General features: G+C 41.4%; 3 protein-coding genes across 4 annotated transcripts in view; 2 read left to right on the top strand and 1 right to left on the bottom strand.

Moving 5' to 3' along the window:
• LIPI (lipase I) overlaps positions 1 to 985 on the bottom strand; it is a 42,162-nt gene extending 41,177 nt beyond the window's left edge. Inside the window, exon 1 of the mRNA XM_074971466.1 lies at positions 850 to 985. Coding sequence (XP_074827567.1) covers positions 850 to 985 — 136 coding nt within the window. The remainder of the gene's footprint in view (positions 1 to 849) is intronic.
• RBM11 (RNA binding motif protein 11) lies at positions 753 to 12,672 on the top strand. 2 transcript variants are annotated; one of them, XM_074971486.1, is made up of 6 exons: positions 934 to 1,085; positions 2,979 to 3,347; positions 5,164 to 5,326; positions 7,719 to 7,797; positions 9,970 to 10,063; positions 12,093 to 12,672. In XM_074971486.1, the coding sequence occupies exons 2-6, from the start codon at positions 3,345 to 3,347 to the stop codon at positions 12,423 to 12,425; spliced, it is 672 nt and encodes a 223-aa protein (XP_074827587.1). In that variant the 5' UTR covers positions 934 to 1,085; positions 2,979 to 3,344; the 3' UTR covers positions 12,426 to 12,672. The 2 variants fall into 2 exon arrangements, with proteins under 2 accessions (XP_074827581.1, XP_074827587.1); XM_074971480.1 differs by lacking the exon at positions 2,979 to 3,347 and having other exon boundaries at positions 753 to 1,085.
• Positions 12,673 to 17,172: 4,500 nt separating this feature from the next.
• The window catches only part of LOC141998592 (multidrug resistance-associated protein 1-like), a 54,775-nt gene continuing 47,229 nt past the window's right edge, over positions 17,173 to 24,718 (top strand). The window contains exons 1-2 of the mRNA XM_074971465.1: positions 17,173 to 17,346; positions 21,291 to 21,352. Of these exons, the coding sequence (XP_074827566.1) occupies positions 17,281 to 17,346; positions 21,291 to 21,352 (128 nt within the window). The 5' untranslated portion in view covers positions 17,173 to 17,280. The remainder of the gene's footprint in view (positions 17,347 to 21,290; positions 21,353 to 24,718) is intronic.

Raw genomic sequence — 24,718 nt, 5'->3', positions numbered from 1 at the left:
CCCATTGTGTCACGTTCTCTGTGTATATAAATCTCCCCACTGTATTTTCCACTGAATGCATCCGATGAAGTGAGCTGTAGCTCACGAAAGCTTATGCTCAAATAAATTGGTTAGTGTCTAAGGTGCCACTAGTACTCCGTTTCTTTTTGAAATATCTAGTTGAGCCACATGATGGCAAGTTGAGCACAGACTTTGTTTATCATTTTCAGGGGGTGCTTACACCCCGAGAGGTCCCACTGGGAGCACGGGGCTGCAGTACCAAGGCCACCAAGTAAAAGACAACTAATGCAACTTGGTGACAAGCGTATTCAAAAGTAACAAGTCTCTGGGCACCACTTGCTTCCTTTCGTGCAGCTGAGCCTGCGATTTCCCCACGGGGACCCCTTCTGCAGCAGGAAGAAGGGGGGGGGGGGTTGGTCTCAGGCTGCCTGTGGCCCACAGACGATTGCCAGTTTGGGTTGGCTGCCTTCCTGGAAGAGGACACACCACGCGATCTGGTCTCCAGCACAACCCTAGCGGCCTCTTGGCCACGCTGGGCCCAGGCTGCAGCGCTGCTTGGGGACTGCGCACGGCAGCGGGCGGGCACCGCCAGGCCCCAAGGCGGGGGCCTTTGCGCAGGCGCTGAGCGGGCGGGGCGGTTGCCCTTGAGGCGAGATGGGGGAGAGGCTGTGCGGTGGTTCCAGTTGGTTCCCCACCCCCTCAGGAGGCAGCATTCGAAACTGCGAAGCTCCGCCCCCTCAGGCGCTGCGCGCACGAGGGTTGCTAGGACGCCGAGCCCGAAAACGGAACCTTCTGGCGGCCGCTGGGCGTGGCACTCGTCTCCTAGCAACTGCTGTAAAGCACCCCCGCCTGCCTGTCGTGCTACTGAGGCGGGTGGCCGGTGCTTTACGGACGGTCGTGCGGGTTCACTCCGTCTTCCCCCCGCCCCGTGCCAACGCTGATGGAGTGCTGGCGTTGACTGACTGACGCCCTGCTGGGCCGCCATGTCCGCGCCGGGGCGGGCGGGGGAGCCGGACCGGACCCTGTTCGTAGGGAACCTGGAGAGCCGCGTGCGGGAGGAGATTCTCTACGAGCTCTTCCTGCAGGTGCCGGCCGGGGGCGTGGCCTGGCAAGGGGGCGGGCAAGTGGAATGAGTGGGCAGGTGGGGGCGGGGCCTGGGAAGGGGGTGGGGCCAAAGAGGTGGAATGAGCGGTGGGACTTGGTAGGAGCAAGGCCTGTGGAATGCGGGGCCGGGGCCGGGGCCTGGGCCTGGGCGGATCGAGGAAGGTAGAATGTGAGATCATGGCCCCAGGGGCGGGGGCCTGTGGAAGGTGGGGGATGGCCCGGGGGCGGGGTCTGTGGAAGGTGGGGGCGGGGCTTGGTAGGAGCGAGGCGGGTGGAATGTGGGGGCCTGGCCCGGGGGCGGGGCCTATCCTGGGGAGGTGGGCTTGGTGGAATGGAAGGGCCCCTGGCTGGGGGCAGGTTGGGGTGTCTCTGTGATGGGGGTGGGGGGCTGCAGTCAGTACCGGAGCTGCCCCTTGTGTTGCCTGGCGTTGCTGGGCTCCCACTGGCGTCCAGCGGAGCAGGCTGAAGAAGTTCCTCCCCCCCGTACAGGGTCCGTGTCCTCTTCTGTCCCCCAAGCTGGGGTTGAGGGTGCTGGCTCCCTTAGCTCTCCACCCTGTGTCCATGAGGAGGGTGGCCAAGCTGTCCCGTTGTCTAGTCTGGTATTCTCAGCCTCCAACGTTCAAAAATTGTAAATCTGGCCCCCAAATCATGTGACTTTAATAAACTTTTTGTTTTTTTATTTGCTTTCTCGGTTTTGATTCATTTGGGTCATGTTTTCCAGCATTTCTCTGTACCAGAAAAGGTTAGAAAGGTACAAAAACACAAAAGGTTAAGAGAAAGCTAAGATTCTCGTGTAATCACCTGCCTTCAGAAACTGGGGCATTAAGAAGACCTACTATTGCAAGACACATTGAATTTGTAAGAGTTGGTAACAGTAGTCCTTTGGTTGCTTCTGGGTCCTTGGACACACTTAGGCTACCCCGATTTGTAGGAACTAGTACAGGGAGGAGAGGCATGTGATCCATTCCCAGTGAAAAGCATGATGTCTAAGTTTTCTCTCTCAAATGTTTTTGGTGCTTGTGTATGCAAATTCCTGCCGGTTACCTTTTAAATGTTGAGGTAGGGATCAGTTTCTGCTATCTGTGTGTGTGAGTGCGTGCACATGTGTGTAGTGTTCACATCAGAAATTCACTGTCATCAGGGTTCCCCTCACTGACAATAAACAAAGGCCAATTATAGAAGAAAGCATCAAGGCCTAGACTTTTTCTTACTTTAGGAGGTTCGACCCTTTGTTATTGCCTCTGCCACTTCATAATCCTTGAATTAGCTTTTTCCAGAGATGGGGGCGAGAAAAAGCATCCATCTCATCTCCCCTTAGCAGCCATTCTGGTTCTCGCTCCCTACATTTAAACCATGTTGTACTACTCATGCTCCCTGGTGAGACAGTCCATCATGCTGTCCCAGTGAAATAAAAATAGGATGACACTCGCAACGTGCAGTCCTTCACCCTGAAATGAATCTTGTATATGAGCTACCCTGATCAGCTGATCCTGGCTAACAGTGTATACCTATTAGCTGTAGCTTCTGTCATACACCTCCTCAGGAGTCCAAGCAGGTCTTTCCTTCTTCCTTATTCTCCTTTCTTCCCCCATACATGCTCCTTTACTCTTATTTTTATTGTGGCTGGATGTGCTCCACAGAAGTGCTATCCTCCCCTCTCTCATGGAGACTGTAGAATTCAGTATGGTAGCACCTCCAGAATCCAAAAACACTCCTAAGGCTTTAGTTCCTAAACCTTTTTTCCTGTATCATAGTGTTTTCTCTTACCACATTAAATAGAAAGAACAGCTATAAAATTGATTCTCTTTTTGTTTTTATAACTATTCTTTTATGTAACTTTGCTCAGCACAAAATTATTTTTTATTTATAAACAGGAAGATCTACGTATAAAAGACTGATCATCAGAGCACATGGTTTGTTACTACTAGTTCTTGAAGAACCAGATCATCTGCATTAGACAAATCCTGAGCAGCAGAATGGATACCTGTAGGAAACTTGCAGATTAGGAAAAAAAATTGCTTCGAGATTCAAACAACTCTGGAAAAAATAAAGCAGAGTTGAAAAAGTTGGTGGATGATTTGCCATTACTTTGAAATGTGCCTTCCTTTAAAAACCAAATACTTCAAGATGTTTGATCATGCAAGATCACCTTTCTGAAGACTCCCTGCACAGGATAGTGTGAGCTGAATCTTCTGCCTATCTTGATCATCATTCTGCAGCGATAGAATTAGAAAAAAAAAATGGTACATTATTTTTGTTCCTTCATATTTACCTTCATCTTTTGTATTCTCCATTTTCTTCTGAAAAAAAAATCATTTTTTTTACTTTATTTTCAGAAAGAAGTGTGTGCAGTCATCTTTTTTAATCTAGTCCCAATTCATAGATAGCTGGCAACAATGCCTTGCTATCAGATTACGTTAATCCAGAATCCCTAATGTCCTTAATGAGGATCCTTAATGTCTTCAGTGTGATAATATGGAGTGGATAACATGACTGTCAGCTCAGCACCATGAATCAAAAGGATCAGTTCCCTAGACAGACAAATTCTGATTTTGCGTTTTGCTAACGATCATCTAAAATGCTGACTAGTACATTAAGTAGAAATACAGAAAACCGAAGATTGATTTTATTTTCCTTTGTGCTCTAGTGTTCTCCATTTAACCTGTGCATATACGTGGCAATATAAGCCTCTGGCAGTTTGTGCAGGAACAGCAGGTTAACAATTGCTGAAAAGCCAGGCACACAGCATGCTACCTGGCCTAAAGTAGTACATGATTTTGATGGGTTTTTTGGCTCTTATCTGAAACTTCATTTCATCATCAGTACTTCCCAACAAGCAAGCCACTCATTTAAGACCAAAAGTCTAGTGGCTGTACAACAATAATTTGGACATGCAGTTAGTTGCTTCATGACCCCACCTAGTGAACTGAACAGAAATTTTACCAATCCAAGACAGCAGTGGAGTTACATATGTGTCCCTGCTACAAATGAGCCAACTGTAGTGTGACCACTCTTAAGCATTCCTGGTTTGTGGTAGGAGGGCTCCTCTTGCCATTTCCTCTCATTCTGCCAAATCACATTTTAGAAGTGAAGCATATCTGAGGAGGAAATGCTGATTCAGTGACTAAAATACTAGTTCATTCTTCTCTTTTGTACTGAAGGCCAATTGTCTTGGATGCTGTATTATGAAAACTACTACTTATTTGAAGTTCAATAATCAGCATTTCTTGAAGCATGATCACTTTGAACTTGGTTCTTCTAAAAAAAATGCTTACCCACTACTGAAAAAATGGCACAGAGGTGGATCCCTTCTCTATGGAGACATGTGGGCCTCATGCTTAATAAGCTACAGTGTATCCCTAATGGTTATCAGTGTCCCTGGTTTTTCTTTGTTACATATTTGTGATGACAAGTAGGCAATGTTCGAGTGAAAACTGATTTTTTTTGTATTGTTTTAATTACAGATAACAGTGGAGCCACATACCCAAGTTTGCTATTCCTACCACAGTTTTTTTTTTTTTTTTTTTTTTTAAGTAGCTGATCGAAACTGAATAATGCTACTTGTTACCTGAACTTATGCAAGCTCCAACATAGATGGGTACCTAGTTATATGTAGCTGGTATTACTCACTATTTGAATTGCACTAGCAGCACCCAAATGTTTCTATCTGGATTGTGCAAGCTGGTGTTTCTGCCACAGTAGTAGAAGATCGTTTCTGCCACAAATAATTTATAATTTAAAAAGATAAAGAGAGAAAGTGTGAGTGGGGTGATCAGGACCAGTGATAAGCACACATCAATTAGATGTTTTGTTACCTTCAAACAGGTGCACAGCTGACCTTTACTTGCAAGAGCCCCAGGTCTGGAGCTGTATGGATGCAGTCAGTAAAAAATGATGTGCATAGTCGGAATGATGTAGGGAATCTTAAATAGCACATGCTTGCATTTTGTTTAGGTCTGACCATTACTAAATATTCATGAATAAAATAAAAATTCAAAACAGAATTAAAAGCTAATCTCTACTAAGGATTTATGAGAAAATAATTTAAGTTTCTTGCAGGCTGGACCATTAACCAATGTGACAATATGTAAAGACAAAGAAGGAAAACCCAAGTCTTTTGGATTTGTCTGCTTTAAGCACACAGAATCAGTGCCTTATGCTATAGCTCTGCTGAATGGAATCCGTTTATATGGAAGACCAATTAAAGTACAGTATCGATTTGGTAGGTTTTAAATTCCCAAACTATTGAATTAACAACTTTAGTTTTCCTTTAATGTGAAATTCTAGCTCTGCTCTGTCATTGTAGAATGGATTTAGTAGCTGTGTGACATGCAAATTCTTGATTTGCTGTAGTCTTTTTGAGAAGTGGGTTACAAGTGAACAAAGCACAATCTGTTCTCTTAGGAAGAAATTGTCCATATTCATATAGCAAGAGATAAAATATTTGTGTTTTTAAGCTTAATAAGAAAGGAAGGCCGGGGATTCAGAACATAACTTGTAAGGTATCAGAGAGGACAACAAGATGGCAAAAAATTCTGATCACACCAATGTAAATCTGGAGACAGTAGAGTCACCCTGAATTTGCACCAGTGTAACTGAAAGCAGAACTTGGCTGAGAATGTTTACAGTAGAGTATTTAATCATGTTTGCATGCCAGGTTTTTTTCTGAGGCAAAAAAGGGATGTGTGGACTGCTTGCAGGTGCTTGTTTTTACTTTTTTTTTTTTTAAGATGGAAAATAATGTGATTAAAAGGGTACTGTCGAATTGGGTTCAAATTTTAATTCTGTGTTTAAGAAAATAAAACTCAAACTTTTGTAAAACTTGTGACCAGTAGATTCCAATAACATGTCTGAAAAGAATTTCAGTTTAAACATTTACAAAACAAATATTGAAGTATTAGCCTGGGCATCCTGTTGACACTACAGCATATACTGTTCCTTACCATTAGTGAAGTTGCACCATTGGTGTGTTACAGCTATGAAGTTTGCTAATGTAGATACGGTCTTTGCTGGTCATTTAATCATACAGAATATAAAAGTATTTTTCACAGTAAAATCATTTATTACTTAATTCTGTCAGATTCCATTCACAGTGAATGGAAAGTCAGTCTATCATAAATGGTAGAAAATAAACTTGACATTCAAATTGACAAATTTAATAATTTGAAGGGAGAATGCAGTAAGATACATAGGTAAGTGCTTTCAAAATAGAAAATGATAATTTCCTTTTAAAATCACAGTGAAATATAACTATATACGTGATATATAATTATAATGTGTCATTAATTTTCTTTATATCTCAATAATGGCCTGCCAGACTAATCAACAACAAAAGTGTGCTGAAGTACTGTACTAGATGTACTAGGTGGGATTTCTCCTTCCTACCCTCTTCCCATATTTTTTCATCGGTGCATGGGTACTTGGATTGGTCCCAATGAAGTTTGCCATTGACTTCTGTGAGATCAGGATTTGATCTCCATATCCCCTCAGTCTCAGTCCGAGAACTACCCCAATGATGAGTTAAGAATGACATTTCAGATTGTACTTTTTTAAGGTGAAAAGAACACTTTCCAGCAGTTTATTTCCAAAATTAATCAATCCATTAAAATTTGTTACAGAGAATGTCGTGCATATGTTATATCTCTTTCTAGAAAACTCAAAATCTGTCACTGAGTCATCTTCTGAGTGAGTCACCAAAAAGAAACAACCAATACAGTCCACTTTAAGAGCAGAATGTCCAGGCTCTTTAGTACTACAGTAAAACTATTCTGAAAGCTGTGGTGAAGTTGACTGTAAATTAAACAAAATATTTGTTTAGCCCCACAAAGAGCACAGGAAAGAGAAAATAAACATTTGGCAAAAAGAAAGTGAAATACTAGTTAGAGAAATCTAATTTTCAAGCTCTTGTACTAAGAGTATTTACAAAAAGTGAAGAGAAGAAAAAGTGAATCTTACTTGTTGAAAGTGTGTCTCTTTAAGTCAAATCCTTAATATTTTGGGATTATGTAAATATACTATGGTAATAATTTATGTTGTGTACTAAATAAAAGCTATAGGATTTCTAGTCTGTTGAAACTAATGGGATAAAAAAATTTTACATTCAAAATAGGAGTCCTGGATCAAAAGAGTTCTGTTGGCATAGGTTAACATTTTCAAAAAGTGCCTGAGTGCTTTAGGAGCTTAAGTCCCATTGACTTTCAATGAGATTTAGGCTTCTAAGTGCCTACATCTCTTTTGAAAAGGGACTTAGGCTCCTGAGTCTCTTAGCCACTTTTGAAAAACTTACCCATGAGTTAAGAAAATACCTTCTACAACAAAGTGGGCCAGGTTCTGCTTTCAGTTAAACCACTGTTAAATCAGAAGTAACTCCACTGTAATAAGTGGGGTCACATGAATATTCAGCTAATGTTTTCATGCGGTCACAATCAGGCTCTGGAACTTTAACCTGCTGTAGAATGGTGTCTTTCATCTACAAGTGCTTTGCTATAAAAAAAATATACCCAACTTTGTGTCTCTAACAACTGATTTAGGACAGTTTCTTTATTTTTAACCAGTTAAGGTAATAGTCTTCATATGAAACAGAATAAATGTTACCATTTTTATTTTGTTTACAGGGAGTTCCTACTCACCAGAGTTAAACAGCCCTAGTCAAGGTTCTGAGAACTGGGTTGACATATATTCACCAACATATAGGTAATGGAGAACATCTGTAAAAATATCATTGCAAAGTGTTCAAGATATTGCATTATTTTAATTAAAATTTTATTTAACACTTAATTGAAATCTGCCTAGTGGGATAATACAATCAGTGGGTGAGAAGAAGGAGTTGAAATAGCTTTCACCAAAAAAAAAAAAAAAACCCACATGTATTTTTAAAGTACTGAGGGCCCAATCCTACTTACATTGTAGTGTGTGGAAACAGCAGTAGGCCTTTATAGAAGTAAAGCAAGAGACACTTTAATACCCAGGATCATTTTATAAGTATTTCAAGGAAACAAATACCTAATAGAGTAAATTTCACCCTGTAAAATGATGGTCATAATATATTATTTTTGGCCCCACACATACAGTATATGTTGCTGTGCCTGGAATTGATGGTACATGGAATTCTCAGTCTGATTCTGTGCCAGACCCTGAATGGTTCTACAGTAGAATCTCAGAGTTACGTATACCAGAGTTACGAACTGACCAGTCAACCACACATCTCGTTTGGAACTGGAAGTACACAATCAGGCAGCATCAGAAACAACAACAAATAACAGTACAGTACTGTGTTAAACGTAAACTACTAAAAAAAAAATAAAATTTATTCTGCATAGTAAAGTTGTATTAAGTCAATGTTCAGTTGTAAACTTTTGAAAGAACAACCATAATGTTTTGTTCTGAGTTATAAACATTTCAAAGTTACAAAGAGCCTCCATTCCAAGGTGTTTGTTAACTCTGAGGTTCTACTGTATTATATTAGGGGTGGGGGCCTTTTGGTATGAAACATCTGGTATTTTAAAAGTTGTAATCCATACTAGAATCTGAGATCAGCATGTATATACCACATATATAAACAGCTGTAGTGTATTTTGACTCCATTCCTGCTAGCTAGTCAAGCTGTTGGGGACCATGTTACCTCTGCGTAGTCGCAGGTCAGCAAGCTTGGTTTTTAGACCACCGTGGTTGGGCCTGGATCCTATTACTTTAAACATTTGGGTGTTTAGAATGGATACTATGTCAATCCTAAATAACCAGACAGAATGAATTTTACATGTCTTGTTTCTTTCACAAGAAAGTATAAATGTAAAATTATTTCAGAGCATTTTTTTCCCCACAAAAAAAACCTCTAGAACAGAGGTGGGCAAACTATGGCCCGCAGGTCACATCTGGCCCACGGGACCATGCTGGCCCAGGAGGCTAGTCCCTGGACCCTCCCATGCTGTTCCCACAGCCATGTCGCCGCGTGGGCAGCAGGGCTGCAAGCTCCTGCCGCTCTGAGCGGCATGCTAAGGGGGCGGCGTGCGCGGGGTGGTGGGAGGATTGGGTAGGGAGTCCTGGGGGGCAGTCAGGGGACTGGGAGCAGGGGGCAGTTGGATGGGGTGGAAGTTCTGGGGTGGTCTGGGGTCGGGGAACAGGGGGGTTGGATAGGGCGTGGGAGTCCCAGGGGACCTGTCGGGGCAGGGGTGTGGATAGGGGTCGGGGCAGTCAGGGGACAGGGAGCAGGGGGTGTTGGATAAGGGGTGGGATCCCGAGGGGGGCAGTTTGGGGCAGGGGTCCCAGGAGGGGGCAGTCAGGGGGCAGGAAGTGGGAGGGGGCAAATAGGGGGCAGCGGCACCCTGATGTGGCCCTCGGGCCAAAAAGTTTGCCCATCCCTGCTCTAGAACTACATTTTTTAGAAAAAAAGCAATCAGTGATAATGGAAATAATTTTAAAACCCCATCAAGTTTGTGTACATGTACAAATGACATAAGAATATAAAAACATAAATCATCAGAGTGGAGCTTACCTCTGAAAATGCAGCCTAGATATTCAACACTTTTGTTTAAAACTCTGGCAGAACTGTTAAGGGAAATTAAGCTCTCAGGGCTTGATCCAATGTCCTTTAGAGTCCATGTAAGTCTTTCCATGGACTTCAGTTGACTTTGAGAACAGGCCTTCAGGAACAGTTCTTTGCTGAATCCTCTCTTCTAGTTCCTTTAGTTGACACAATTTTGTCATGGAGCTTCAGCTCTTAAAAGCTGAATAAACTTCTGTTTTAACATATCATCCATCCCGTCGGCTGCATGTGATATCCCCAAAATTCAGATAATTGATTTTTTTTTTTTTAAAAAGGAATCTTTGATAAGAGTCATCTTCACGTATTTATGATTGTTTTCACAGGAATCAAGAGCCTTATGGCAGTCCTCCATTTCCCATTACTCCTTTTCCAATGAACAATAGTTTATCTCAGGAATATTCAGTCTTTCAAAAGATGGTAAGTTTTCTTAAATGTTACAAATATGGTTAATAGTTGATCCTTCCATTAAAGCAAAATGACTTGTGTGAAATGAAAGACAACAGAATTCATGTATTAAAGAGTATAGTTTCTGAATTTCTAGTCACCATGTCCAAATAACAGAGGTATGTCTGGATAGTAGTTACAAATTCTTAGCATACCAGGGAGTATAGAAATCGGATATTTTGTTTTCTGACATGGTGCTTGTGTAACACATTAAAATGGAAGCCTGATCAGAATTTGAGTGTCTGGCTACCAGTCCAAAATTTTAATCCTGCTCTGACATTGGCTCTCTCAAATTGAGGGAGCCCCATTCTTCTGAAAAATAAGGTTGCTTATTTTGCTGCCTGGATATGGATTTTAGTGCCCAACTTTAGGCAGCAAACATTGTGGGCTGGATTCTATGTTGCCCTGTGGTCCAATTAGGCTGCCAATATTAAAGACAGTGGATCTGCTAAACTAGGGAATACTTCTCCTGTTTCATCTGGAGAAGCACTAGGTGTGCAGAAAGTATAGCTAGGAGAGTGTGGCTGAAACATCACTGCAGTCCAGCTGTCACAACTGCCCCAGGCATAAACTAGAGATGCCCTAACTTAGTCGAAGGCCAAAGTTAGAATTTGGGAAGGCACAAAGATGACATAAAACCACTTTTCTGCCCCAAGCCCTTTCCCCCAGCATGTGCGTGCGTGCGCGCACACACACACACACACACACACTTAATTTGTATTGCCATCCCTGTTCCTGCTTATCTAGAACAGAGAATCTGACGGATTGGGTCTAACATTTGCTTTAATTTTCCTGTCTGTAAAATGGAGATATTAAAGTATCCTACAAAGGTATAGAACTACTTAATATTTTTGTAGCTCTTTGAAGATGGAAAAGCATGATATAAGGTAATAACTTATAGTTGTAAAATGGTGCTAGCATTTTCATTATAGATGCAGTGATGCATGCAAAATTAAGATTTGTCTTGTTAGAACTTAGTCTAATATGCAGGGCTATCAATTTATTGCAGTTAACTCAAGCAATTAACACAAAACAAATTAACTAGATAAAAAGTAGTCACGATTAATCACAGTTTTAATCATACTGTTAAACAGTAGAATACCAATTTAAATTTATTATAAATGGTTTTGGATATTTTTCTACATTTTCAAATATACTGATTTCATTTACAACACAGAATTGAAAGGGTATGGTGCTCACTATATATTATTTTTTATGACAAAATTTGCACTGTAAAAAAGAAAAATAGTATTTTTCAGTTCATCTTACACAAGTACTATAGTTTAATCTCTTTATCATGAAAGTGCAACTTACAAATATAGAATTTTTTTTACATAACTGCATGCAAAACCAACATAAGGTAAAACTGTAGAGCCTACAAGTCCACTCAGTCCTACTTGTTCAGCCAATTGCTAAGACAAACAAGTTTGTTTACATTTATGGGAGATAATGCTGCCTGCTTCTTATTTACAATGTCACCTAAAAGTGAGACCAGGCATTTACATGGCATTGTTGTAGCCAGTGTTGCAAGGTATTTAGGTGCCAGATATGCTAAACATTAGTATGCCCCTTCGTGCAATCTACAAGTTGAAGCATGGTCTTTTCTTAACCCTTTTTACAGTGAAAATATATGTAATCAAAACTAATAATATAACGTGAACACTGTGCACTTTGTATTCTGTGTAGTAATTGAAATCAATATACTTGAAAATGTAGAAAAACAACAAATATTTATAATAAATTTAAATTGGTATTCTATTGTTTAACAGTGCAATTAAAACTGACAGGTTTCAGAGTAACAGCCGTGTTAGTCTGTATTCATAAAAAGAAAAAAGAAGAGGAGTACTTGTGGCACCTTCTCTAAGGTGCCACAAGTACTCCTTTTCTTTTTTCTTTTTAATTAAAACTGATTAATTGTAACTGTTTTTTTAATCTCTCAATTAATTGTGATTTTTTTAGTCCTTTGACAGCCCTACTAATAACTGAGTTTTTGTTTTTTCAGATGAGCCATTTTTTAACACAGCAGTATGCTGTTTACAGTCCAATGGAACAGCAGCTTCCTTACTATCAGATGACTCCACCACCATCTTCAGTTTTGCCCATGCCACCCTATATGAATCCTGTTGAGGATTTTAAAGCTGGGCAAAGCTCTTTTGAGTGGGTTCCTCCACAGCTGAGCGACTGTGAATCATACCTGGCTAATGAAAATGCTTGTAAAAGAAAAAGAGAGCAGCAAACTAGTGATAGTGACAGTAGCATGGAAAATGACAGAAAAAAACAAAGAGAACATGGCCAAAAATACCGGAAGTGTAAAGTCAAGAAAAAAAGGCACTAATACTGTGTGACTGAGTTCACTTTTTTTTAATTGCACTTTTATTTGTTCTTTTTATTTGAGAGTGAGCATCTCTCTCATTTTTGCACTTTACAAAAATGGATTCACAAGATTCATGACTATTATTTTTGAAATGTAGTATGTATAAAGTATCCTGACATTGCAGTTAACATATTTGGAGGAAGAAATCCTTCTAAAAAAGGTATAGGAAAAGTATTGTAAAAGTTGAACTTTTCCTAATAAAGGACAAAAGCACTTTTGTTTCCCTTATTTTTTCATGAAGCAATGACACCCATTATTCCATTAATACATGAAGTTTTCAACTTTAGTCAGCCAAGAAGAGTATTACAGATGTGAGTTGGAGTAAGAACTCTGTAGGGTAGCTTTACAAGAATTGTTCAAGCTGAGCAGTATTAAAGATTCAGGATTTCATACCCTACCTCTGTTTTGGACTAAGGCAGGGATTAGACAAGTATAAATGATCAGCACATCCCTCGGTCCACGCCACTTCCCGCAACCCCCTTTGGCCTGGAACGGCAACCGCGGCCACTGGGAGCTGCAATCGGCCAAACCTGCAGACATTGCAGGTAAACAAACGGTCCCGGCCCGCGAGCGGATTTCCCTGATGGGCTGCGTGTCAAAGGTTGCCGATCCCTGGGCTAAAGTATCAAAAACGGTAACAGATTTTTTCAGGTGTCAGAATCTTCTTTGATTTAATTTTCCTACCAAGGGTATATTTTCAGCTGGGCTAAGATCTGGCCTTCCATAGTTATTGGTACTGTTAAGACTTGCGAAATAATTTGGGGTGGAAATCTGAGTCATTTCACTTGTAGCTATGTGATTTGTGCCCATGTTTATTAATATGTACTAATAATTAAGATTATATGCACATTTTGTGGGTGTGATTTGCACCCACCAAAAGGATGTCACCCTTCCATAAATTTCTCTTTCTGTATATTATTTGCTTGCTTTAAAATCAGGAATGCAAGCTTTGTGTCAGTGGGTCAAAAGGTCACCTACATGTTGTTGTTGCCTCTGTGAGTAGCTTTTAATCTTTTACTGGAATACTAATTTCTAACCCAACAGCAAGACAAGTGAATTACTACAGCAATTGTATGAAAAGAAGACAACTATTCCACTATCTAACAAAGGGAAAACATCACTGTCACAAAACTGTGAAAAATCAAAATAATGCAAGAAGAAATAATTTTCCTATTTTTCACTGCCTTGCTTATATTTGCAACAAAGTATAACTCGTTACAGTAACAAACAAATGTACAGTGCTGTGGTTTTGTACAAGAAAAGGGCAACAGAAATAATACTATAATCCTATTGAGTGGAAAGGATGACTTTGTTTTTTGAAATTTTTCTATTACAAAAAGTTTAGGCTCAAAATAGGCTGTTAATATTTCTATTACTATTAATTTTTTATCTTTTTTTAATTGACCCAGTTCATTTAGATGTAAATATCACTTTGGATTGTTTGTGAGGCAAATAGTGCAACATTTTATTAATGCAAAGAAACCATTTTCAAATTGATTAGAATTGATTATTTCTAGTACCCAAATTGAATGAGATGGAAAGAGTAAACAGCATAGATGAAGAGAAAATTGAGAGTTGTAAATATTTCTATTTCATCATATATCACCGGTAAGTAAACTTGTTTTTTAAGGATGCTACCTGTAACCTGCCAATGTCCATTTAACTAGAACTACCAGGTATGCTACTGCCAGACAAGATAGACCCAATGGAAAATTAATACAACTGTTCTGGGTCCTTGAGCCGTGTATGCTACACAATCTGCATTTAGGATTGTTAGAATTAATGAAGTAGGGAAAAGAATTCTGTTTGAGTCAGTGCATTATATGTATTGTAAAGCACAAAATTTCCATTACATCTTATTTAGTATACACATAAGGAAAACATTGCGTCCAGCACAAAACACTGTGTGCAATGTATAACTTCACCTATCTCGGTTAAGTGGAGAGAACATTACTTAAGATTAAACAGTTCTGTCTTCAGTCATAATTCATAGACTGGAAAAATTCCTACTCCAAAAATTGTCTTGCTTTACATTTAAGTTTACTCAATTATGTTTCTCATCAACACAATTACTAAAAATCTAGGAAGTCACTAGTTAAGGAAACATGAACCATCTATGCATATTTATAGGTATAGGGGCCTGATTTTCATTTATACTAAGACCTGTTTACATAACTCTGGGAACGTTACTGGACCTTAAAGGGAGTGTAAATGTAACTTACACCCACTTTGGCCTTTCTGCATTGTCAGGATGGGATAAAAGGGCCTTAGTGTAACTGAGAATCATGCCCATAAATCTTTACATTTTCAAACTTTTAAAAGTGGAATGGGACAGGAGAGTGGGGGGGCATAGAAGGATGGGTCTAAAGGGAGATCCAATGAGGTAGGGGAACATGCAGGGGATTAAGGGCAGAGCTTGGAGCTGGAGTAGGGCACGACTTGGATCAGATTCCAGTTATGCATATCTGTGAAGACCAAAATCGTGGACAGCTTTATTTTATTTTCAGGTGGTTCCAAAAATGGAATTGCAATCAGCTAATGCATTGGGCCTGGGTAACTTCAGTCTCCTGAGACTGCAATAGTACCAGCTAGTGACCATTATTACTCAGCTTGTTCATTTGTGTGCAAGCTAGCATGCTGTTGTTGTTACTTGTTTGCAGAGAGCCAATAGCATGCAAACATTTTGAAGAGCTTTATGAGATAAAACTATTCTCAAGTCTCGTAAGGCCAACTTTGTCCCCACTTCAGCCCCTCGGGTTTTAAACCACATACTGCTCATAAGATCAGAAAGTTGGGCCCAAGTTCTCGGTATCAAAGACCTTTCTGTCATTTTAGAGCAGCCTATGCTCTGTAACAGGTGACAGCAGGCAGCAGTTAAGTAAAGGGTTCCAGCATGGAGGAATACCTTATTATTTATTTTAGTGTTGAGCCTAATAGCTACAGTTATGGATTAGGATCCCATTGTGCTAGGTGTTGTACAAACAGAACAAAAGATGGTCCTTTACCCAAAGAGCCTACAATCTAAGTATAAGACAAGAGAATACACATGGGGGAGTCCAGACGGGGAGTACAAGGAGAAAATATTGCACAGCATGACCGGCAGTGGTCTCAGCACTCCAACATTGTCGAGTTTTTTGTAGCAAAGGAGAGCTCTAGGGAGGAATCGGAAGGGGGACAATGAGGTTGGTTTGCCGATGTTTATGGGGAGCTTCTCCTAAGCACAAGGGGCAGCATGAGAGAAAGCACAAAGGTACATGTTAGAAAATTTAACAAGTGAGCAGCATAGGCTGGCATCATGGGCTGACTGGAGGTGTGATTGTCATCTTGATAGTGAATGAGAGATGATAGGGTGGGGAAAGTGAAGATAAGCAGCTTGTTTGATGTGATATAAAAGGGGGAGCCAGTGGAGGGATTCAAAGAGAGGGGTGACATGATCAAAGTGACAGGCTAGGAAAATGATCTTTGCAGCAGCAGTCTGAATGGACATGAGTAGGGCAAGTTGTATTTGTCAAGGCCAGTGAAAATGCACCAGTGATCAAGACGGGAGGTGATGGAAGCTTGAACAAGTGATTTAGCTGTGTGGATGGATAAGAAAGGTAATATCTTAGATGTTTTACATGTGGCAGGGGTGTTAGGATCTAGAGCGAGGTCTGAGTTGAAAATGACACCCAGGTTACAGGTCTGAGTAACTGACAGGATGGTGGTGTTGGCTACAGTAATTGAGAACGAAGATCGGGGGAAGGCTTGACAGAAAAAGTAATACTCTGTTTCAGCTATGCTGAGCTTGAGCTGAACACTAAGCATCCCCAAGGAGATATGAGAGACAAGCTGAGATTTTAGTTTGGATAGAAGAAGACAGCCTGGAGTAGAGAGGTAGATCTGTTAGTTTTCAGCATGCTGCTGGTAGTGGAATTTATGTTTGCTGATTAGATTACCCAAAGATAAGGTATAGCGAAGAGAAGGGGACCAAAGAGTGTCCCTGGTGAATCTCTCCCTGCCCCAAAAGATTTGAAGGGAGAATGGGGAGGATCCTCCAAAGCACACGCTGAAGGAGCCATTAGAGGTATTACAGGCGTACTTCTGCCACCCTTCCCAACCTTGAGTAGTAAGTCCCTTAGTGTGCAAGGAGTCCCAGTGAGACTGGGGATTAAGATACTAGTCCACACAAAAAAGCAGGGGGTCAGAATCAGGCCCTGGGAAAGCCTGAAGGGCGAACATGAGCAGCAGGAAACCCTGCCCTGGCGGTGAGCTGCGACCCCGGCCCCAGCCTAACCTGTGTCCCACAGTGTCCAATAAAAAAATCCTTCTCTTTAACGCAACCGGAGAGCCTTGCTCTTCGAGCCGGGACCGCTACCTCGAAAAGCCTCAAGGGGGGATGTTAGCCCCTAACCCCTGCCTGTGCTCGCCCCCGCGCAGTCAGCCAGCACGCAGCTCTGGGCAGGGGCACCCGCTGCTAACGCGCAGCGCTCCCATTCCCTCCAAGGGGCTCTGGCCTCTGTCTCTAAGCCCCGGGGACGCCGGAACAGGCGGGGGTTGCTTTCCACCCCCTTGACCCGACCCTGCCGTCGCTTGCGGGCAAAGTGCGGCGACGGCCTTGCGCCTGGGCTGGGCCCAAGACGCGGAGGTGGGTGGTGCCTACGGGCCAGCTCCTCCCAGGCTCCCCGAGCTGCCTTCGGCACTGGGTGCCCCTTGGCTGTCACTCAGCCAAGCCCTGGCGGCTGCTGCTACCGCCCTGCCCCGCATCCAGAGCCACCCCGAGCGGCTGCGGAGCCCCTGACAGCAGGCGCCCCGCGGGGCTGCAGGACGCGCTCGGATCATGCCGGCCGCCCTGCGCGGGCGAGGGGGCGGCTCCTACGAGCTCCTCCCTCCGCTCAGCCAGAAGGTAACCCGGCCCCGCTGGGTTGGCGAGGGGTTCCGGCCACAGCCGCCGGGGCGCGACTGGAGGGGCGGTTCCGTGCAGAGCCCGGCTGGGGACTGAGCCCCGCTCTGCCCGTGCAGCCCGGCAGGGATGGGGCGTGGCGGCAGGCAGCGGACAGGGGCGCTTGTGCTGGGGCCGCCTGGCCTGTGCTGGGCCCCCTGCGGTCGCTCCCCTGCCAGCCGTGTAGAGCGCACAGACCCGCCGCTCCCGCTACCTGCGCCAGGTCTGTGCCTGGCCCAGGCTAAAGTCACCTAATGGCTGGCTTGGTGGGGCTCGGTCCAGCGGTTTCCCCGGAGCAGTTCCATGCGATCACTGCTGGGGGCAGGATCCCGGGCTCCTTGGTCCCCTTGTTTTTTAATGGAAACCTGGTCGTTATATGAGGCAAAACCAGGGAGGGGCAGTGCACGGAAGTAAAAAGGTCCTAATCAAGAGTTAAAGGATTTGGGGGGAGGAAGGTGATTGCGGGATAGGGGCAATCTTCTGAGGGCTCTTTAAAATGTGGCGTTAGGTAAATATACCGTCTTGGAAATAGGGGTTAGGACTGTGTCAGGTCCCAGTGAGTCTCACATCCCCTTTCTTCTGGCCGTTGTTTATCCGAGGTATCTTGCACATCTTGCTCCCTTCACTCGGATAACTCCAAGTGAGTCTCACATCACCTTTCTTTGGGAGGCCTTGTAACATCCCTCCCCGGTTTACACCCCTGCCCCCTAAAAAAAAAAAAACAAAAAAAAAAACATGCTAGGAACCTTGCACTTCCTGCTTCCTCCACTTTTGGTAAATCTTTCCTGCTATCACTCTTTTTAGGATTCTCCCTGTCCTATGCATTTTCTTTCCTCTCCTTTACATTCTCTTTTGTGCCTCCCTCAGGCTAGTATTAGAATAAGTAAAATTCCATGAACAGAATGTAAACTGATTTCAGAGTAAGAGAAACCAACAAGAGGACGCTTCATTTCTGTGCTTATCTTTCCCTTCCCATTCCTTTTCTGTGTTGTCTGTATAATTGTAAGCCTTTTCGGCAGAGATGATCTCTCACTACATATTTGAACAGTGCCTAACACAATGGGACCTGAGTTGATATTTTAATATGAAAAAAAAAAAAACAACCCAGCAGTTTATGCTCTTAGATTAGAATTACAGTATCAGGGCCTGAGTGGTACACATGTAAAAGGATTTGCAGGCTGTAGTTTGGATCAAAGTGAGAGACTGGTGTGAAATTAATGCATGTGTTATGGCCTAAAAAACATATTATAATACATTAAAATAATTTAAATTAAATTAAAAAAATAAGCAATACCTGTTGGCTGCCAAATTGTAAAGAAAACCAAACCACTGGCATGATGTAAGTCACTGGATAAGCATCTGCATCCAGAGTTTGTGAAGCTAACCAGCTTTTGACAGCAGTTGCTTTTTTTTTTTCAGGGGCAAAGAGTACATTTTCCTTATTTCACTTTAATCAACCTGTTAAGTTCAATGACTAGTTCACTTAAAACATTAAGAAACCAACTGGGAAAATGGAAGGCCTGTTTTCCTCTTCCAGTCTTTGAATAAAAACTAAATGCATGAGGATGAGATCTAGTGGTTCTGAAATCTTGAAGGATATGGTCAGTTCAATTCACTGACTACAGATACTACTTTGTTTGATTGTTTAAGAAATCATTTAGTTTTAAATGGCAAGCATGTTTTGATAAACTGTGATAAACTTTTTTCTTATTTATCCAGCACAGTTAAGGTAATTTTATTTAGCAATTGAAACATTTTAAATGGTGTTTTTGTGCATTTCTGATTAAATTTGAATTTCCAGCTTGACACAAGTCACATACGGAAAAAAAATTAAACATCATCCAGTAAAAAAAAAAAAGGCATCACTCACCAGTTTATCAAATAATAAATGAAATATTTAAGAATCTAAATAAAAATAAATTAAATTATATAATTGCTCAGATAAATGTGTATAGATATAGTGTGTCCTCCTGGTTAACAAAAAGAAGCTCCAAATTTAGTGTAAAGGCTATATTTAGTTGCAAATCAATATGTTTTAATGGTTAATGAGAAACAACCTTTCTTTAGGAAAATAACTAAAAAGTACAAATGCAAAACAAGATTAAAATCAGTTATTTAAATGAAGATTTCTTTCTTGCTGATTTAAATTATGATTAAAATCTATGATTTAAGTCAATCTACCTTGATGATGACACTGTATCATTAGTGTTATGGTAACATCTGCACTCAAAATATGTCCGGTATCCTTAGTAAAAAGTGCTGTTGCCTCTGGATAAAATATTTTTAGAAATTTTCAATTGAGCAATGATTTTCTTGATCGGACTGCAACTTTGGAGACTCAGTCAACTCCATTAAGGGTCTGTATATACTACAAATTAAAAATTAGCAAAGAAACATTTTCTTAATCATCAACATCATCATCAGAAAGTGCCTTCACTTCAGATTTCCCTCTCCTCATTCTCCAAATTGGAAAATTTCCCTAATTTTAAAAATTCAAAACAAGTCATAGGACTTAAAAGGTATCTTGTTGCTCAGTCACCATATCACTTGGCTCATTGAAGAGCACTTCCATGAGCTAGGAACGGGAAACCAGTCTATGTAACAAGATGGTAAAGCTGTATAATAAAACTGAACAAAAATCAGATTTTTTTAATAACTAGTAGTGAAAGTAATACCAAATATTATTATAACTGCAAAAATAGTGATTCCCATTGTTTTGAGGCTTTAATACAGTGAAAAATACTAAAATAGGAAAATGTGCTTCTAAAAGCAGAAAGATTGGCAGGGGAACTCTGGAACAGGTGTAATATCTAAAAGTACTTTTAGATTGATTAGATTTCAGATTAATGCTTTTAAATAGGGTCAGTGTCAGAAAGTGAAAATGTGAGTGACTAGTCTGAGACAGTGCTGTAAACTTGTCCTGACATACACCCTTTGAATTAATGGGGAGGCAAGGGATGAACATCCATTCACAGATTTTAATCATAATTTAAATCAGCAAGAAAGAAATCTTCATTTAAGTAACTGATTTTAATCTTGTTTTGCATTTGTATTTTTTAGTTATTTTCCTAAAGAAAGGTTGCTTCTCATTGGTTGGTAACCATTAAAACATGTTGATTTGCAACTAAATATAGCCTTTACACTAAATTTGGAGCTTCTTTTTGTTAACCAGGAGGACACACTATATCTGTACGCATTTATCTGAGCAATTATATAATTTAATTTATTTCTAGTTAGATTCTTAAATATTTCATTTATTATTTGATAAACTGGTGAGTGATGCCTTTTTTTTACTAGATGATGTTTAATTTATTTTCCCCTGATAGTTCAGTTGGCCAAATAGTAAGGCAACAATTTTTAGTTTTAGAAATTTTAAGGTAGTTTTACTTATGTTAGGCCTGATTCACTGTTGCTGTAGTTGTTTACATCAGTGCAAAGTGGGTAAAAACCCACTACCAGATCAATGTAAAATGGTAGCATTTTACATCCACTTTCCACTGGAGATGAGTTGTGCCCATTGAATCAAGTAGCCTTAAACCTCTCTCTCATTCCATGTGTCTTCTGTGTTAAAGAGAGAAGGGAGATAGATGTGGCACTTGATCATGATGAGCAGATAATCATAGCAATAAATTCTAGTATTTAGGTCTAGATTTTCTGTGTTACCTAGAAAATATAGGTTATGTCACTGGAATATTAAATATGAAGAAAATTTATTTTTAGTTACAACTGTGTGTACTGGACTTGGAGTTTATTATCTGAGATATATAAATTTAACTCACATTAACATTGATCCAGGGGAGAATGGATCTCTTAATGCTTAAGTTTCTAAGGAAAAATGTGAAGTACAGATTCATTTTCCTCTGCCCTTCAAATAACATGAATTGTGTTTGGTTTATTTTTATTAATAGAAATGCAGTCCTGAAGAAAATGCTTCCTTCTTCAGTAAGATAACATATTCCTGGTATAGCAGGTGAGAATTAAAGTTATTTATTAGTGCTTATGCTCAGTTGGTTTAGGCACAAGTCATACATGCATTCCATCCCTTTATGCAACCTTGCATTTTAATCCAGAATGAGTGTGCTATTAAAACAGTGTTCTAAAGCCACAGTTTGCAATTCCTACAAGTCACTTCTTAACAGTTACTTCCTAATGTACTGGTCCTGTAGTTCTAGGCACATACTAATGTTTTAGGTTTCCTGATTCTTACTAATAGCAAACAGATAATGTTTAGCACTTTAATTAATAATTATAAAGTGCTCTAAGTCAGTGGGAGCTACGCACAAGATCCCCTTCATTAGAAAATACACATGTATGTTTCCCAGCGTTGTGTGTGGTAATACAATTACCAGAGTAAATATTTTGGTGTGACCTACAGAAAATTAGTCAAGTAACCCTGTTAATCAGTTATGACTAATTTCCTGTGTATTCTTCTTTAATGTATGTTCTCTCCTTCCCTCCAAGTCATGTGTCATTCTAAACAAGTGATTTAAAAAAACCCTCTCCTCCTTAGGTATAGCATACCTTCGTATGAACGGAAAGCTCAGCTACTTCAGGTTGGACTGCCTATTGTCATTTAACATTCTTTAGGATATTTCAAGCAATTTCACGTTTTGTCTCCTGACCATTACTCATTATTAGCACTTCTTCTACATCACATGCTTAGTCTGGAAATACTGTCGGTCAAAATAAACAGTGAGGCACGTAAGTGTATAGTGTAAGCCTATAGTCCTGAGAGAGAGAAATATTAAAAATATTATTAAAGTCAGGTTACAAGTAACAGCTGTTTTTTGCTTTGTTCTACATTACTATTGTAATATTCTTAAACTTTAGTATCTGATTCTTTTTGCTTAGCCTAATTTCAAGCTTTCACATTATATGGTGAAAACCTAACTCCATTAAAGTTAGAGTTTTGTCATTGATTTCAGTGGACCCAGGATTTAATCCATGGTCTTGAATACAGTAGTGTTGCAAGTTAAAGTTTCCAGTTCTCGCACAATTTGCATAAAATTTAGAACTCATCACTTTTATTACAGACATTGACTTATGAATATTAAGTTCACAACTTTCTTCAAAAATAGAAAGGTTCAGATTTTGTTTAAGGTTTTGATTTTCTTGTCTGTCTGTGCAAAACTTGGTGATGGAAAAGGTTATCCATGTGCTCTGTATTCACGCATATATGCTATAATCTCCTTGAGGGAGCTCCTTAGGATTTCTGTAACATAAATACTGCACAACTTGTTGCAATCAATATTATATAAACTTAAGTGTCCTTATTGGAGAGCTCTAAAAGACTTATTTAAAATGTTGTTTTATTAGATAACGTTCTAAATAAATCGTGTATTAGTCTCCAGTAAAGTGTAGTTGCAGCCTTCTTGGTCCCAGGATATTAGAGAGACAAGGTGGGCATAGATGACTTGTGCCTCCCCATACTGGTGGGGCACAATCTAAAGGGGAGGACACATGACCTCCCCACATGTCTCCTCTGCCCAGTGACTTCCCACCCTGCGCCCAGTCCAGGGCTGACACGGTCTCCCCCACACCAGGTTATCTTTTCTCCCTACATCTCCCCACCAGCATATTCAGCTGCTCTCTCTGGCAGCCAGGTGGGGAGTGGGACGGAGCCATTTCTGTCAGAGAGAGCCTGGCTGGGAGGCAGTGGCAGCCTAACCCTGCCCTGACTCCGCTGCCAGGGACAGGAGCCGAACATGCTGGGAGGTACAGGGGGGTTCTGGCTCACTCGGCCCCTGTCCCTGGCAGCAGGGCCTGGGTGGGGGGCAGCCCGCTGTCACCCCAGCTGCCAGGGACCATTTGAGGAAGCTGGAGCCCCCTCTCCACCCCTGGCATGTTTCCAGCTCACTTGGCCCTGCTCCTGCTGAAGCCCCAAGCCCCGGCAGGTGTGCCCTGTGGGGCTGAAGCCCCAACATTCCTCTCCTCACTGGGCAGAAGCCCCTACCCCACCACCCCGCTGCAAAGCAGAGGTCCAGAGCTTCCCCTTTCCCCCCACCCCCTCCTCGCCCCCCCGCCTCCTCCCCCTGGGCCTGGTAGGTGGAGAATGGGATGGGGGGGGCGTGGAGGTCTCCGAGAGCCGCACTTTAACTGTAAAAGAATCGCATGCGGCTCGTGAGCCACAGTTGGGCCACCCCGTAATAAGCCATAAATCCAGCGTGTCTGATCAGTCCATTATTTTTTGTGCCTAGCAAAGTAATGAATTTAAGCTCCCAAGCTCATCTTTTGAAAGTGTTGTGGAGCTTTCCTTTAAGGATGGGAACTGAGAGGTCAGATATCGCTTTGTGAAAAATGTTCATCCAGAGGTGGTGATTTTATCTTTTTCCTGTGTTAGTTCATTTGAGAGTGTAGTGATTGTCTGGTTTCACCCACATAGTTGTTGTTGGGGCATTTAGTGCACTGGATGAGGTACACTGCATGTTGTGATAGGGATGTGTTGGATCCCGGGATCTTGAAAGGGGTGTTGTTGGGGGTGTTGATCATTGTAGCAGTGGAGCTATGTCTGTAGGTTTTGCATCTGCTGTTCTGGCAACATCTGGTGCTGCTTTGAGTTGGTGTGTCCTGGTCTGTGGGGAGTTTGCTTTTGATGATGAGCTTGGAGAGGTTGGGGGTTTATCTGAAAGCCAGAAGTGGGGACGTTCAGGAAAGATTTCTTTCAGGATGGGATCCCCATCAAGTATGGGTTGTAGTTGTTTGATGATAGACTATCTGGGTTCCAGTGTGGGGTGATATGTGATGACTAGGGGTGTGTAATCCAAGGGGGTTTTATTTCTGTATTGAAGCAGGTTCTTTCAGGGTATTTGGGTGGCCTGTTCCATGATGCGATCTACTTCTCTGGTGCAGTGTCCTTGTTTGGCAGAGGCGATTTTAAGTGTGTTAAGATGTATATCAGTAACTTTCTCCTGTGAGCATATTCTGTGGTGTCTGAGTGCCTAGCTGTAGATAACAGATTTATTGGTGTGTTTGGGGTGATTACTGGATCTATGAAGGTGGGTGTGATGGTCTTTGGGTTTCTTTTATATGATCATCTGAATGGTTCCATTGTTTAAGATGATGATGGTGTTCAGGAAGTTGATTCTAGTGTGAGAGTATTCCAGAGAGTGTGGAAAGCTATAAGGGAGTTTAAGCTGTTTGTCTGTATCTGTTCCACCTTGTAATTTTGCTGTGATGCTAGGAGTTCCTTTCCCAGACCTGAAGAAGAGCTCTGTGTGGCTCAAAAGCTTGTCTCTGACTAACAGAAGTTGGTCCAATAAAAGATATTGCCTCACCCACCTTGTCTCTCCAGTAAAGGACACCTAGGGATTAAGTAATATTAGGCTTCTGCAGTCTG

This window comes from Natator depressus, chromosome 1 (assembly GCF_965152275.1).
Source record: "Natator depressus isolate rNatDep1 chromosome 1, rNatDep2.hap1, whole genome shotgun sequence".
NCBI lineage: Eukaryota > Metazoa > Chordata > Testudines > Cheloniidae > Natator > Natator depressus.
Note: the sequence above shows the minus strand (reverse complement) of the source record. Positions and strands in the feature narration are given on the sequence as shown.